Here is a 15,224-nt window from a genome sequence, read left to right as displayed (position 1 = left end):
TCCATCCAGAAATGCACGACAGCGACGAGGATGCTTGCATATGGAGCTCCCAGTGATTCACTCGACAACTATGGGCGCATGGCCGAGTCCACCAGCATAGAGTGTTTCTACAAGTTCTGTCGGGCAGTGGTGGCAGTGTTTGGGCCACAATACTTGAGAACACCCAATGCGGAAGACACTGCTCGGATCCTAACCCAGAATGCAGCAAGAGGATTTCCTGGGATACTTGGAAGCATCGACTGCATGCATTGGAAATGGAAGAACTGCCCATTTGGTTGGCAGGGGATGTACAAAGGCGTCAAAGGCGGTTGCAGTGTGGTGCTTGAGGCGGTAGCCACACAGGACCTCTGGATTTGGCACTCCTTCTTTGGTATGCCAGGAACTCACAATGACATCAACGTGCTGCAGTGCTCTCCTGTTTTTGTCAAGCTCGTTGAGGGCCATTCTCCTCCGGTGAACTTCGAGATCAATGGGCACCAATACAACAAGGGGTACTATCTAGCTGACGGCATCTATCCGAGATGGTCGACATTTGTGAAGACGATCTCAAACCCTGTGGCAGGAGGCAAGAACGCCTGGTTTGCGAAGCTTCAGGAGGCTTGCAGGAAGGATGTCGAGCGGGCATTTGGTGTGCTCCAATCTCGATTTGCTGTTGTTCGGTACCCCGCTCAGACCTGGTCCAAAGATCAAATGTGGGAGATTATGACTTGCTGTGTCATCTTGCACAACATGATCATTGAGAGCGAGCAAGAAGACCCAGTGTTTGACACTGAACCATACTACAGGCAGGGTCCTCTAGCCGAAGTTGATCACCAGCTACCGGCAACTTGGACTGCCTATCTCAATATGCGTCAGGAGATCCGAGACCCACAGGTGCATCATCAACTGCAGAAAAATCTGATTGAGCACCTATGGAGGCTCAAGGGGGACGCCGTGTGATGAAATACGAGTTTTTGTTTGTTGAACTATATAATTTGTATTGAACTATTTGTTGTTGTACTATTTTGTTGAAGTATTTGATTTTTCTGTGATGAAATATGTGATAAGAAATAATTATATTGATAATTGAACGCCGAGACACGGCGAAATCACGTCGAATATGGGCCTATTCTCGCCCATATGGACCCTTTATTCGCTAAAATTAGGCTGCAAAGTGGGCCAATTTCGGCGTCTGGAGGGCGACGACTGGACGCAAAACCGCCCCAGCGCCAAGTGTATCGCCGGCTCATCCCCAGAGGACGATTTTTATGCGTCCTGAGGGAGCCAACGGCTGGAGATGCCCTGAGAACCCTCCGGCCCTTGTGCTTTTGGCCGGCTTTTTTGTTCCGAGCTTTCTGGCTCTCTCCTTTGGCCTTTGGGCAACACGCTCGTGGGGCACGTGAGTGCGCGTGCCCTGTGTCCTGTGTAACGAGGTTTTTTAGCTCTTTATATGTTTTACCGCACCGTACGCATCGATCAAACCCCAGAGAGAAGAGAAGAGGGGCATCCGCGTCGCGCTGGCGGTTGGTTTCTTCCGTGTGATGCGTACGACGCTTGTCTCGGCAAGGTGACCCGACATGGGGCGGTGGGGGGCGAGGGCGACGGACACGGCCGTTGTGGCGTGCAGCGCAGGGCCGTGCTTGGATCGATATGGTCGACGGGAGTGAACGGGAGCGTAGGGACTTTGCCACCACGCCGTTTCCCTTGGAAACGCCGCGCGTTGCCCAACAACGCCACGCCTACGGAAAGAATTTACCGCTCTCGTCTCACGGACACGGACGCGGCGTCGTGCTGCTGGATAACCATCAGGCAGTTGTTCCGGGGGAGGAAAGAAACCCGTTCAGCTGAACGGCGGCAGCGACTTGCCTCTAGACCTAGCAACGTTACCTGGTCGGGTCGACCTCGATCGTGTTGGACGCATGCATGATGGAAAGAGAGATGGGCGGCGGCGGTGCATAGCATACAACCACGCACGATAACGACTGGGTTAACTTATGGGTACTAGTAGGATTGATTTGGGACGGCGCCTTCTCGTCGTACTACGTACGTAGCCGATTAACAGTCACGCACGGCTCATGCAATGCACATGGCCGGGTGGCTTGATCGTGCCCTCAAGGTGTTTTTTGGGTGTACGCACGTAACGTACGGTGCACGCATCATCCTTTTTTGATTCTTCACCGTTGCGATGGAGATGGTTGGACCCTCCCTAGCAGCTGCCTAGGTCGCGTACATGCGTCGGCGATCGCTGCATTTGCACCCGAGCAAGCGTACAAGACAGATAAATGGAACAGGGAACAAGTGCACATAGTAGTTATCACAACTGCTCACAACCAATTCGATTCAAAAAACAAGCACATCGCATCAGCCAGCGTGCTTTTTCACACACATATATAGCTTGCTTCGAAGCTCTTTTTTTTTCTGCGGGTGAAAAACTGTATTACTCAACTCAAGATATTCATACACTCAAGCTGCAGCTAGCTCTACTTACTTGACATGGTCGAAGCTAATACGTGGATTGATCACCTTTTGTATTTTTACGGCGACGTCCACCTCCAGCGATGGCGCCACTCCCATCCGGATCAGGACGAAAAGATTTTAGGTGGCCAACGTTTCCGGCGAGACGTCGACGCCTTTTTGTCATTTTTAGCACGGTCGTGGTACACATTTCTTACACGTAAAAGGCAAGTGCGTGACGAGGACAACGTAGTATTGCTATTGTACTGCCAAGTGCACGATTAAAGATCGCGCGGCCGTACGTGTGCCAGCCGACGCACGCACCGGCGTTATCGTCATCCAGTCTCCAGCCATTGGCCTCTCAGGCGACGATTTTATGCACCCCGGGGTGAACCGGCGCTAAAATCGGCGCAGGGGTGAGCGGGTTCCCAGCCGTTCGCCCCAGGGTTGTCCCAGACGTATTTTTTTTATTTTAAAGAATCTGAATTTAGTAAAGTTTTGCTAAATTCGGCAAACCTGACATTAATATTCAATATGTTCGCCGTTACATAAATTATTAAAAAAAAGACATTTGCGGGGCGAAGAAGTCGCTGAGCGCGGCGAAGTCGCCGACGTCGCCGCCGTCCTCGTCGTCGGCGGCGTCCTTCTCCTTCTTGACGGCGCGGCCGCCCCTGCTGGACCCCTGTCCGGCGTCTCCAAGGTGGACCGATGGTGGCAGCGGCGCATCGTCGTCGTCGTCGCTGCCATCGAGGACGACGACGCCTCCCTTGTCCCGGTGATGACCCACACGTATAGGGGATCTATCATAGTCCTTTCGATAAGTAAGAGTGTCGAACCCAACGAGTAGCAGAAGGAAATAATAAGCGGTTTTCAGCAAAGTATTCTCTGCAAGCACTGAAATTATCGGTAACAGATAGTTTTGTGATAAGATAATTGGTAACCAGTAGCAAGTAATAAAAGTAAATAAAGTGCAGCAAGATGGCCCAATCCTTTTTATAGCAAAGGACAAGTCTGGACAAACTCTTATATGAAGGAAAGTGCTCCCGAGGACACATGGGAATTATCGTCAAGCTAGTTTTCATCACATTTATATGATTCGCGTTCGGTATTTTGATAATCTGATATGTGGGTGGACCGGTGCTTGGGTGTTGTCCTTACTTGGACAAACATCCTACTTATGATTAACCCCTATTGCAAGTATCCGCAACTACAACAAAAGTATTAAGGTAAACCTAACCATAGCATGAAATATATGGATCCAAATCAGCCTCTTACGAAGCAACACATAAACTAGGGTTTAAGATTCTATCACTCTAGCAACTCATCATCTACTTATTACTTTCCAATGCCTCCCTCTAGGCCCAAACAATGGTGAAGTGTCATGTAGTCGACGTTCACATGACATCACTAGAGGGATGGCAACATACATCTCATCAAAATATCGAACGAATATCAAATTCACATGACTACTAATAGCAAGACTTCTCTCATGTCCTCAGGAACAAACGTAACTACTCACAAAGTATATTCATGTTCATAATCAGAGGGGTATTAATATGCATAATGGATCTGAACATATGATCTTTCACCAAGTAAACCAACTATCATCAACTACAAGGAGTAATCAACACTACTAGCAACCCACAGGTACCAATCAGAGATTTGGATACAAGAGATGGACTAGGGTTTGAGATGAGATGGTGCTGGTGAAGATGTTGATGGAGATTGACCCCCTACCGATGAGAGGATCGTTGGTGATGACGATGATGTTGATTTCCCCTAGAGTCCTAGATTGGTTCCGCCAAGGTTCCGCCTCGTGACGGCGAAGTCTCGTCCCGAAAGCTTGCTTATGATTTTTTCCTCAATGAAAGACTCCATATAGCAGAAGATGAGCATCGGAGGGCCACCATGGGGCCCACGAGGCAGGGGGCGTGCCCAGGAGGGTAGGGCGTGCCTCCCACCCTCGTGGCTGGTGTGTGGCCCCCTCTGGTACTTCTTGCGCTTAGTATTTTTTATATATTCTGTAAATAACTTACGTGAAGTTTCAGGACTTTTGGAGCTGTGCAGAATAGGTCTCTAATATTTGCTCCTTTTCCAGCCCAGAATCTCAGCTGCCGGCATTCTCCCTCTTCATGTAAACCTTGTAAAATAAGAGAGAATAGGCATAAGTATTGTGACATAATGTGTGATAATAGCCCATAATGCAATAAATATCGATATAAAAGCATGATGCAAAATGGACGTATCACCCGGCCATGGCGCCGAGCTTCAAACCGCTCGTAGGCGGCGCGCTGGCGTTCCAGCTCCAGCTGCGCCCAGTCATGGCGCGCCCATTTGAGGGTCGCCGCGTCGTCGACTCCTCCTTGACGCCGCGGACGAGCCCGGGCTTCGTCTTCACGGCGGCATGCCCCGGCCCCGCCTTTGGCTTGACGAAGCGCGGAGGAGCCGAGGAGGGGGCGCGCCTGCCACCCTCGTTGATGACGATGCCGGCGCTGCGGGTGCGCCCACCGAGCTGCGTCTCCGCGGCGGGCTCAGCCTTCACGTCGAACAGCGCCGGCGAGCCGGAAGAGTGGGAGGAGGAGCGGGAGGACAAGGAAGAAGAGGAGGAGCCGAACCTCCTGGGCACCCATGGCCCGGCGCTCCAGCGGGGGGGGGGGGGGGGGGGGGGGGAGGGCGGCCGCCGTGGCAGGGTATGCCAGCGGCAGGTTATTGCCGCCCTCGAGGTACTCCAGTACCTCGTGGAGCGTGCGGCCCGGGACGCCCCACCAGACACGTGGCCGTCGTTGTTCTTGACGCCGCCCCGTTCGTGGACGCCAGCCGTTGCGCTTGCCATCGCTGGAAGTAGTCTGCCCACGCCGCGTGGTTGTCGGCGACGTATTGGGGAAGGGCGCGCTGCTCCTCCGTGAGGGACGACCGCACGCGGTCGACCTCGGCGGCGAAGACGCCGGGGTGCGCGTCGACGTCGGGCATCGAGGGATGGGGACGCCGTCGTTGCTGAGCCTCCACCCCGTCGGCCCGGCGCGCATGTCCGGTGACGTCGGGATGTTGGCCTCGAAAAGCAACCATGCCTCCCATTCCTGGAGCGAGCGGCGGCCGAATCCGTTGGCCGCCGCGGCGTCGCCGGGGAAGCGTTCGGCCATTGCCGGGGAAGGGGAGAACGGGGGAGCTCGGCGGCGCGGGCGAGAGAGAGCAAAGACGGGGGAGCTCGGCGGATGGCTTGGGCTCGGACTAGTGTGGCCAGCGGCGAGTGGGAGCGGCGGGTTTTATTGCCCGCGCCGTGTGTACGCGTGGCGGGAGGGGAGGTGTCGCCGCGTCGCCCGTGACGCGCCGCCCGTGAGAATCAATGGCAAGGCTGCCGCCGCAGGAAACCGAGGCGCCGTCTCGCTGACGCGGCTGGCCCGCGGTTCTTTCGCACAAAAAATGCTCGCCCCGGCGCCCCCGGGCGCCCCGAGTGCGCTGGGTTCGGTCTGGGTACGCCGGCGTTAATTTCGGCTCAAGCCAGTGAAAAACGGGCTTCTGAGGGTGCGACTGGGCCGTTTTTTGGACGCCGACACGAAAAAAACGCCTGGAAAGGGCATGTTGGGGGCGCGGTTGGAGATGCTCTTACTTCGACTTGATGCTCATCTGGAACGGGTTGACCGGGAAGCATGCCCCGCCATTGGTTGCTGGGATTGGTAAATAGCAGGACACGTAGTTGATGAAACATTTTTATCTTGTTATAGGGTTTTTATCATTTATGTCATTAGTTGTGTCTCACTACTCAGTTTTGCTATTAGAAATTACAACTATTCAAAAATGTCATCGATCCTTAAGATGTTTACTAAAAATGCCATTAGATATTTCAAAAATGCCATTGTTCCGTTAGATGTTTGCTTAAAAATGCCATTAGACAGTACAAAGATAGATGCCCACATGCATGTACATATATTTTTTTGCGGGGTATACACGTAGATAGACTTAACTCTATGAACACATACCCATCATATTCAAACACCTTCAAGATATTGAACTCCCACTGAACAAACACCACCGAAAAGAATGAAATAAATCCAAAAAATTTGAGCACCGGTTCTAAATCTATAACTTCAACCCTATGGACCGGTTCCATCACAATAAAGCTAACTATCTCAGTCGGTTCAATATCTGAGTCGGTTCAATAATGCCATTAGACAGTGTAGCACTTGAACCCTCTGGGTTGGTTTCATCACAATAAACCTAACTATCTGAGCCGGTTCAATATATGGGACAGTGGGATTATCATGGTTCCATCAATGCTTAGTCTAGAACATGAACCCTACGGGCTGGTTCCATTACAACATCTTAGTTTTTTTATTTTGAATTGTCACGTGGGGGGAGGAGAACTCCCCCACCTGAATCTTCATATAGAAATATCGGGCCTCAACATCTTAGATATAGCTCACCGGTACGCCATGTAATTTTGGTATAGCAACAAGAATATAATGTACAATGTACAATGAGTTCAAACTGTGATGAGAGATTTTGTTGGTACGGGACCATCTTTTAATTAAAAGAAGGCAAGTCTTTTCATTTTGTCAAGCTTAATGTCACATTATATCCCTCCAGTAGGCTCAAGAATAGATGAGCATACACACTCTTGGGCTGACCTAGCATGGTGGGTGATTTTCTTTATCTTTTTTTTCATTTTCTACTATTTGTTCATTTTCAGAAGCCAACCAGTTTTTTCTTTTATGTGTTTCTGGTTTGCTTATTTTACTCGGTTTTTGTCTGGTTTCTTTCTTTTTATTTTCCCTTCATTTTTTCCTTTTTCATTTATTTTTTCAAATAGGTGGACTTTTTTCAAAATTGAAAAGATTTTGCTAATTCGTTAACTTTTTCCAAATTTTGTGGACTTTTCCCAAATACATTTTTTTCAATATTTTTTGATTTTATTATTAAAATTGGTGAATTTTTTTCAAATTACAAACTTTTCCATGTCTTGAGCTTTGCCAAATTGGTGAATATTTTTTTTCAAATTTTATGGATTTTACCAAGTTTACAAACTTCTTTCAAAAATTTGAGCTTTTTTTTTCCATTTTATGAACTTTTTTGTTTTTAAAAAGTCAACGGGCACTTGTCTACTAGTCAACTGAATGACCAAAACAGTCACAGGTCCACCAGGCGAGCAAAAGCTATTGGAAAATAGCAGTGGTTTCTAACTAAGGGCATGTACAATGATTGATAAGATAGTCTTATTTTAAGTTTTGTATGTAAATTAGAGATGATAAAAAAACATGTCTACAATGGGCCATCTCTTAGCCTTATCTTTAATAATTAGTTGTTTCTATAAACATGTTGAGACAAATTATACTAAAAGATCATTTCTTGTCTTCTCTTAAATAAGATAAGACAAGCCTTCTCTTATGATTTCTCTCTCCTCCACCTCATCATTTATTCTACGTGGCACTGTTAAGATAGAACCATTGTACATGCCCTAATGGGTTGCGGCCTGCTAGGGGCGCGCATGAGCGCCAACAAGAGTCTGGGCGCTTTAAGGCGCTAATTAGGAGCTCACGCATGAGTTAGAGGACTCGGAGGATAACCTCCAAGTACGAACCCCCTGCATGATGTGGGGAGCCTGGTTTTTTAGGTTTGTTTTTTATTTTACTTTTAAATTCTTTTGGAAAATTAGAGATAGGTTCCAGATTAAAAAAACATTCCGGAATTTCAAATTTTTTTGCAAAATAATAAAACATGAATTCAAAAAAACATTTGTGATTTGCAGAAAAAACTTCATTAATTCAAAAAGTGATCGTGAATTTTAGAAAGTATTAGTGAATTTAAAAAAATCCAAAAACTTCGTATAGTGTTTTACGAAAAAATTACTCTTTTTTTGTGGTGGTGCCATGAAGCCAGATTATGTGTGCTTGTAGAACTGATTATTCAAATCGTTGTGTGTTATGTGCCATGTAGCTTTTGTTGGGTTGACTCTTTGTGGAGTTGGAACTTTTCCTCGACATTTATGATGAATACTTAATGGTTCGAGCCTGAACTTCTAGGGAGTCATCTCCGACGCTTGTATGCTCGTCGCCCATGGCTTCCCATATCTTTTGAATGAGCAACTCAAGGGGCTTTCAAAAACCTTTATCAGTAATCAAGTTCGCACAGGTGAACGAGTTGCAGTATCGCCGCTCCAATCTAATTGCAATCTCTTTACCATAGTATTGGCAATTTTCATCTTACAAAGATTATTACTATGGAGCTGATGTCTCTAAGAGATTTCATTGTAACTCTTAGTTGCAGGAGTTACTTTTTATTTTGTAATTTCTTGGACCGTAAATCCAAATCAGTGTAGTGTAATGGTTGCGAGTCTAAATAAAATTACAGATATTTCTCAAAAAAATTGCGACATTTTTTCCTTCGTCGCACATGCTATGCATCCATCGTTCATGGTTATTTTAATATTGGTGCTACTATTTCAATAGTATTTGTGTGGTATTATAATTTGTCTTATTTCAAAGTGTTACATTGGGGTTTTCTCCGCTCCAAAATGTATTTTAATGTTTTATCGTGTATCATCATGTATTTGCAAACCCGATTCAAAACAAGCCCATCCCTTTTTTATTGGTACACAAATGAACCATGTTGATACAAGTTGAAACCAAAAAAGTAGCATGAATTTCAAAACGATCACGGACAGTGGATTCACGGTAGATAAACCACACTTCCATGTGATGCATCATTCATCCGATTCGTGTTTTCGCCACATCCACATGTGTCTTCGCCACATCCACACCTACGTGCTGATTCGAGGGGTCATTAGTATCTTTATATTCATATAATATCATGGTACAAGGATTGAGATTATTATTGAAGGCCGCGAGAGGAACACGGTGAAGAACTGCTGATTAAGAACCCTCCACGCTTGATTTAGCATCTCGTTATTTTGTGCCACACGACATAAGCATCCGTAGCATCTCATGTCTTACAGCACTCATCGCACCGGACTCATTTCATCGCCTCGGTGGTGAGCCCGAACCCGAAGGGAAACAGCGGGTCGTAGTGCTCGTCGCCGACGTTCATCGGCAGCTGGTCCACCGACTTGAACCACGTCCGCGGCAGCTTCCCGGTGAACCCGTAATCACCAAACAGCACGTCGGCGACGCCCTGACCCTCCGAGCCGGGCAGCCAGGCGGCCACGAACGTGTCCATGGCGCCGATGTACGGCTCCACCACCAACGGCCTGCCGGAGATGAGGACCACCACGCACTTGACGCTCTCGCACACGGTCTGGATCACGGCCGGGCCGGGCTCCGGCATCGTCAAGTTCAGGTTGTCGCCCGCTGTCTCGGCGTACGGCGGCTCACCGACCACCACGACGGCGTAGTCGTACTCGCCGGCATCCACGGCGCTTCTGCCTGGATTCTCGGCGTAGACCACCTGCGTGCCGGGGTCGACCGTGGACTTGATCGCCGAGAGGATCGTCGTGCCTGCATTCCATGCCATGAAATTTTGTTCGAACAATAGACTCAACGAGAGATGACATTTACCTGCAGTGTTGTTATTGCCAGGCTCTCCTTGCCATGTGATCGTCCACCCCCCACATTGGTTGCCCAGGTTGTCGGCGTGGCTGCCGGCGACGAGGATCTTACCGGCCTTCTTCGGGAGAGGCAGCAACGGAGTGGAGGCAGATTTTCCGTTCTTCAGCAACACCAGGGATTTCCTGACAGCTTCACGGGCAACTTCGCGGTGTTCCTACAAGCAGAAGAGGACACATCGCTAAATATACTATAATCAAGACGGATGAAGTGTGAGAGAAAGGAACTGCGTTGTTCAGAACTGACATGGCTGCCAATTTCACCGGCGAGGCTTGGATCGGCGAACGGGTTCTCAAACAGACCCATGGTGAACTTGACACGAAGAATCCTGTAGACAGCATCGTCGATTCTGCTCATGGGGATAATGTTGTTCTTAACTTGGTATGTCAGATCATCAATGAATTCTGTGTAGGCGAAAGGAACCATCACCTGCATATAGTGTGTTTCAGTTCAGACTATGTTCAGAAAGGGAAGGCAACACTGCATTTTCATCAGTTGTATACAGAGATAAAAAATCACCAAGGATGTATCATAATCAGTAGAAGAGGACCACCCCTCTATTGTGACTGATGAGGCACTAGATATTAACTCCACTGTTGAGTGTTGACCCCAACAGAAAAATGGAGCGAATGATGCATTCCATAATTTTTATCATGTAAAAAGTTCACAGACCATACCATGTCAATACCGGCACCAATTCCAGCCTCAACTGAATAAGAATAGTTTACGCCCGGAGGAGAGGTGATCTGATCAATGCCTTCATAGTCTGTAATCACAAAACCCTGTTTGCTCAAGAGCCAAAGAAATAAATAACATTAGAATCCGTTAATATACTTGCAAAAGCAAATAAAGACACCAATCTTCTGTCTTTGTGATGAGCAACTGACCCTAAATTTGAGCTTGTTCTTGAGAAAATCGGTGATAAGGAAATGGTTTGCATGCATTTTCTCCCCATTCCAACTAGAGTAGGAGACCATAACTGTGGAGACACCTCTGATGATAGAATTGTAATAAGCAGGCATATGGATGCTCATTAGCCCATGCGTATCAATGATTGTGTTGTTTGCGTTGATTCCCATATATGTTCCACCATCACCGACATAGTGCTTCGCGCATGCAGCGACCTTCTTGCTACATGGTATTAGAGTGATATCAAAGTTAGTTCCATCAATAAAACACTAGTTCCTTTTACACATGAGTATACAAGACACACTGAAGAAAATTCAGTTACTAGAACTGTATGATGCAGATGGAGTATTACCTTCCACCAACATATGGCCTTCCTGTGTAATCTGATGGAGCATCCCCTTGCAAGCCAGAGATGAGTGTGGTCATTGACTGGACAACCTTTGGGTCTTCGCTATAGCTTTCGTAGCACCGTCCCCATCTTGGGTCTCTACAAACCTGAGCAAACATCATGTCAACTAAATAAATGTGTTCCTAACGATAACTAGGAAGACATTTGCAATCCCATGCCAGACCAAAGCATTCAAAAAGCAAGCTGTACTATCTATTACCGCAATGCACGGAGCAAAGGCGTAAGAGATTCCGGTAGCTCTAACTTCAAGAGCAGTTGCTTCTCCTATCCTCTTCACCAGCATAGGGTCCCTGGAATGAAAAAAATACACATAAATACATGTATATGCTAGCAATATACGCATCACATGCACTATATGCATCAAAGTTGGTGCTTTTTGCGCGAGAAATTCACAGCTTACCCATCCAATGTAATATATGAATAGATGAAATTGAATTATCATATCAAAAGCAGAAACAGTTTCTACCTGGTAGCTCCAAGCCCAATATTGTGGGGGAAGATAGTAGCTCTGTAGGCATTATTGTTGCCATGGACAGCATCAATACCGTAGATCATCGGAATACCAAGCCGTGTAGAAAGAGAACCCTTTTGTATCTCATTCACCATCGAAGCCCAAGCCTCAGCAGATGCTTGAGGAGCAGGCACGCTGCCTCCACCACTCAGCACACTGCCTGCATCATCATACAACACAATGGTTAGTTTGTTACACTACAAACTCTGCAGCCCTTCACCATCTGCAGTGACTTGTTTAGAATGAAATAAAACATGAGGCACCTATGAAGTATTTGGACATGGCCTCTGCCGTGGCGTTCACCCTCTCAATCTGAGTCATCTGGCCGATCTTTTCAGCCAGAGTCATCCGACCAAGCAGATCGTTGATGCGAACGGCGAGAGGCTGCTTCGGATCCTTGTACTTGGCATACTCCGCTCTCACCAGCACAACCAGGCAGAACATGAGGAGAAGAGAGGTGAACTTGTTGCGCGAACTCCCCATGTTGCCACCGTGTGTCTGTGGTATCGATCACCACAGGCTTCTATATAGACAGACACCTAAGCAATGGTGCCAGCAATGTGAGTGAAGTAGCGAACACTCATGGTTATACCAACAGTGGAAGATCAATCATGTGTTATATTCTAATGCGACGCTGTTGTATGAAGAAACCAGACACTGGACCAGTCAAGGGACTCCTGCAGCCATCATATCATATAGGAGCATAAACAAGCAAAAGTGGACACTCCTGCAGCCAAGTACAAGGGTGCATATCTATTACTTAAAACCAGGTAATGTTGCTCAAGAATGGGTTTGGACAAGGACCGACAGTTAAAAAATGATAGTAGCTGGGCAGGCCATCTGGCCATGTGCATATCTGTTGGTTGTTCTCCAGTGCACGGTATGAGTAGCTGGTTTTGCACGGTTTGGAGAAGAAGGAAACCACTAAATCCAGGTAAGTTTTCCCCCAATTTTCATGGCCCAAAACACATAATGTTGCTGGAAACCGGCATGATTTATATTTTATAGGCGGAACATCAAGCAGCCTGGCCCTGATTCGCCGAAATCAGCCGTGGCGGAACAAATGGGTGGAAAACAGAAACAGACAATGCAGCATAAACAGAGCACAATAGGGGCTACAGTTTCTGAAAATCTGGAAATTCAACAGCAGCGGCAGCTAAGATAGTACGGTAAATCTGAAGAGCAGTATACCTTGCAAAGTAGCTTCCCCTGGTAGTGAGAGGCGAGGAAGTGAGAGCTTGGCGCGGCAGGGCAATGGTATTTATCCCCTAGCAGCGCTGCAAAGGGCCAAGCCAAAGTGGTTTCTTCTTTCTTCCCCTGGCGAGAGCATTTTCCATGGAGAGGAGAGGCACTCCAGCTCCAGCGAGTGGCTTCTGAAGCCAGTTCTCACCGTCGTCCACCTCATCTCTCCCCTCTCCTCGGTCTCACACCCGTGACATCCTCTCCCCTCATCTGGTGGACCCACCTGCCATCCTCCTCCTCTACCTCATTTACTTCTCTGCACTAGGGTCTGAGTTACAGCATGCTGGCTGGTTGTTTCTTCCCCCACAGCTCCACCCCTCCATGGCTCCATGTGGAGATGGCGTGGAGTGTCAGAGATGGCGAAGAGATGTCCGACGATTAAAAAAAACTGGTGAATGATTAGCCTCCAGAAATAAATCTATCCCTGTCCGGACCGGTGAGGTCGATCAACGTCGGTGCAGGGCCGGCCTAGGGGAACGCCTCGTTCTAGACGCCGGTGATGTCGGGCTTTGCCGCCGCTGCCTGGGCCTGGCGCGCCTCCTCTTCGGCCTCGCGCTCGAGCATCTGCAGGCGCTGGCCTTCCCGGCGGTCCTCGGCAAGCCGAACGCGGCGCCAGTGGTCGAGGTAGGCCGCCTCCTGCTTCTCCGTCGCCCCGAGCCAGATCGGCGGAGCGCTGACCCACTCGCGGACTACTCCGGTCCAGGAGTAGCGCTCGATGTAGGCCGGCTCCTCCGGCTCGGCTTTGGACGGGGACGGCGGGGCCACCGACGGCACGACGCAGTCGCCCGCCGTGGAGAGGGCCATGGCCTCCGCCATGGCAGCCTCGAAAGCCGCCTCGTCCGCCTCCCTCCACCGCTCCTCCTCCTCGCTCTCCTTGATGGCCGCCTGGTAGGCGGCCTCGGCCTCCTGGTCCTCGTCGCGGACGACGAGCGCAGGCGGCGGCAGGCTGTGGTCGATGCCGCGGACGCCGCGTCGCCTCACCTCCTCGTGCTCGATGGCGAACCATCGAGCCCAGTTGAGCGAGTCGACGGCGAAGCGCGGGTCGGCGCGCTGCTCCTCGCTCAGCAACGCCCGCCGGTGCCGCACCTCCTCCGCATAGGCCCTGGCCGTCCGCAGCGCCGCCGGCACTGGGATCCTCTCTGGATCCAAATGCCAGTCATGCGGCAGCGTCACGTCCGGGTACGGCAGAGGCACGCGATGGTGCTAGTGCCACTCGGCCTGGTGCACTGGCATGCTGATGCGCTGCCTCTGCCGGGGAGCGCGCGCTGGCGCGGGGAGGGCGGGGAGGGAGGGGAAATGGCGGTCGGGGGCTTTGCCCTTGCGGCTGCTGCCGACGCCGGTGAAGAAACCCATGCTGGCGATGGCTAGGGTTGTCGCCGGCGTGGGGCAGGGGTGGCCAGATAGGGACGGGGGGTGAGTGGTAGTGGATGAGGACGGCCCCGCCGCATCCCGACTTAAAAAAGGACGACCGTCGTCGCTGACGCGTGGGCCCAAGATGGACGGTCGTCATAAATTATGTTGATCGTAGCGGTTGGTCAGCCACCATTTGGGGACGCGGCGGACGGCGAGGAGACGCGCAGCGCGTCCGCTTCGCTTCCGCGCCGACGCATTCCAGTCGCAATTTTGGGCCGGAAATGGGTCGGCGTGGACGCCGGACGGACACGATTTGAGTTTGAATCAACGCGTTGGACCGTCACTTTTGTTCGCGCCGACTCAAACGGACGCGGGTGGACGAAATAGATCGCCCCATTGAAGTTGCTCTTACATATTTGTTAAAACTATCCACGTGTACTCTTCTTATATTACGACCATCATACATACTCATATTCGCAGTGGGAGCAAATGCCGCAAATCTTGACAGATCTTGAGGCACAGTTCCCCAGGGGTTGTCTTGGCTCTAAGGAACAGTGCCCATGTGGCTGAACTGAAACATCCAACGTGTACAGCAATCATCCTTGGGGCTTCGGGAATCCCGCATACTGTACCACGTGTTAGCTACGTGTGCATCACAATGTACATGTGGCCAAACCTGTCCATACTCTGGGACCCATGCGTAACTCATAGCTCTGTGATTGGAATTAACTTGTTATTGCTATGTGTACTAGATGGTACAATTTCAGTGCTTATTGGCTAATCATAACCTAAGTGCTGCCCCTAAGCTTAA

At 49.5% G+C, this 15,224-nt stretch overlaps 1 protein-coding gene across 1 annotated transcript; it reads right to left on the bottom strand.

Moving 5' to 3' along the window:
• Nucleotides 1–9,198: 9,198 nt before the first annotated feature.
• Nucleotides 9,199–13,309, bottom strand: LOC125510617 (beta-glucosidase BoGH3B-like). Its single transcript, XM_048675843.1, has 10 exons — nucleotides 13,010–13,309; nucleotides 12,082–12,357; nucleotides 11,774–11,978; nucleotides 11,507–11,597; nucleotides 11,251–11,393; nucleotides 10,877–11,120; nucleotides 10,667–10,771; nucleotides 10,236–10,418; nucleotides 9,942–10,146; nucleotides 9,199–9,881 (listed from the first exon to the last, which is right to left on the bottom strand). Exons 2-10 carry the CDS (start codon nucleotides 12,299–12,301, stop codon nucleotides 9,400–9,402), a joined length of 1,878 nt encoding a protein of 625 aa, XP_048531800.1. The 5' UTR covers nucleotides 12,302–12,357; nucleotides 13,010–13,309; the 3' UTR covers nucleotides 9,199–9,399.
• Between the last annotated feature and the right edge of the window lie 1,915 nt (nucleotides 13,310–15,224).

Source organism: Triticum urartu, chromosome 5 (genome assembly GCF_003073215.2).
Source record: "Triticum urartu cultivar G1812 chromosome 5, Tu2.1, whole genome shotgun sequence".
Taxonomy (NCBI): domain Eukaryota; kingdom Viridiplantae; phylum Streptophyta; class Magnoliopsida; order Poales; family Poaceae; genus Triticum; species Triticum urartu.
The sequence above is the reverse complement of the archived record's forward strand: the minus strand, read 5'-3'. Positions and strand labels throughout refer to the sequence as shown.

Coding starts and splice junctions, on each gene's coding strand:
- LOC125510617 (XM_048675843.1), bottom strand. CDS start 12,301: ATGGGGAGTTCGCGCAACAAGTTCACCTCTCTTCTCCTCATGTTCTGC. Junction 11,979..12,081: donor CATGTCCAAATACTTCATAG/GTGCCTCATGTT, acceptor ATGATGATGCAG/GCAGTGTGCTGAGTGGTGGA. Junction 9,882..9,941: donor TGGCAATAACAACACTGCAG/GTAAATGTCATC, acceptor CATGGAATGCAG/GCACGACGATCCTCTCGGCG.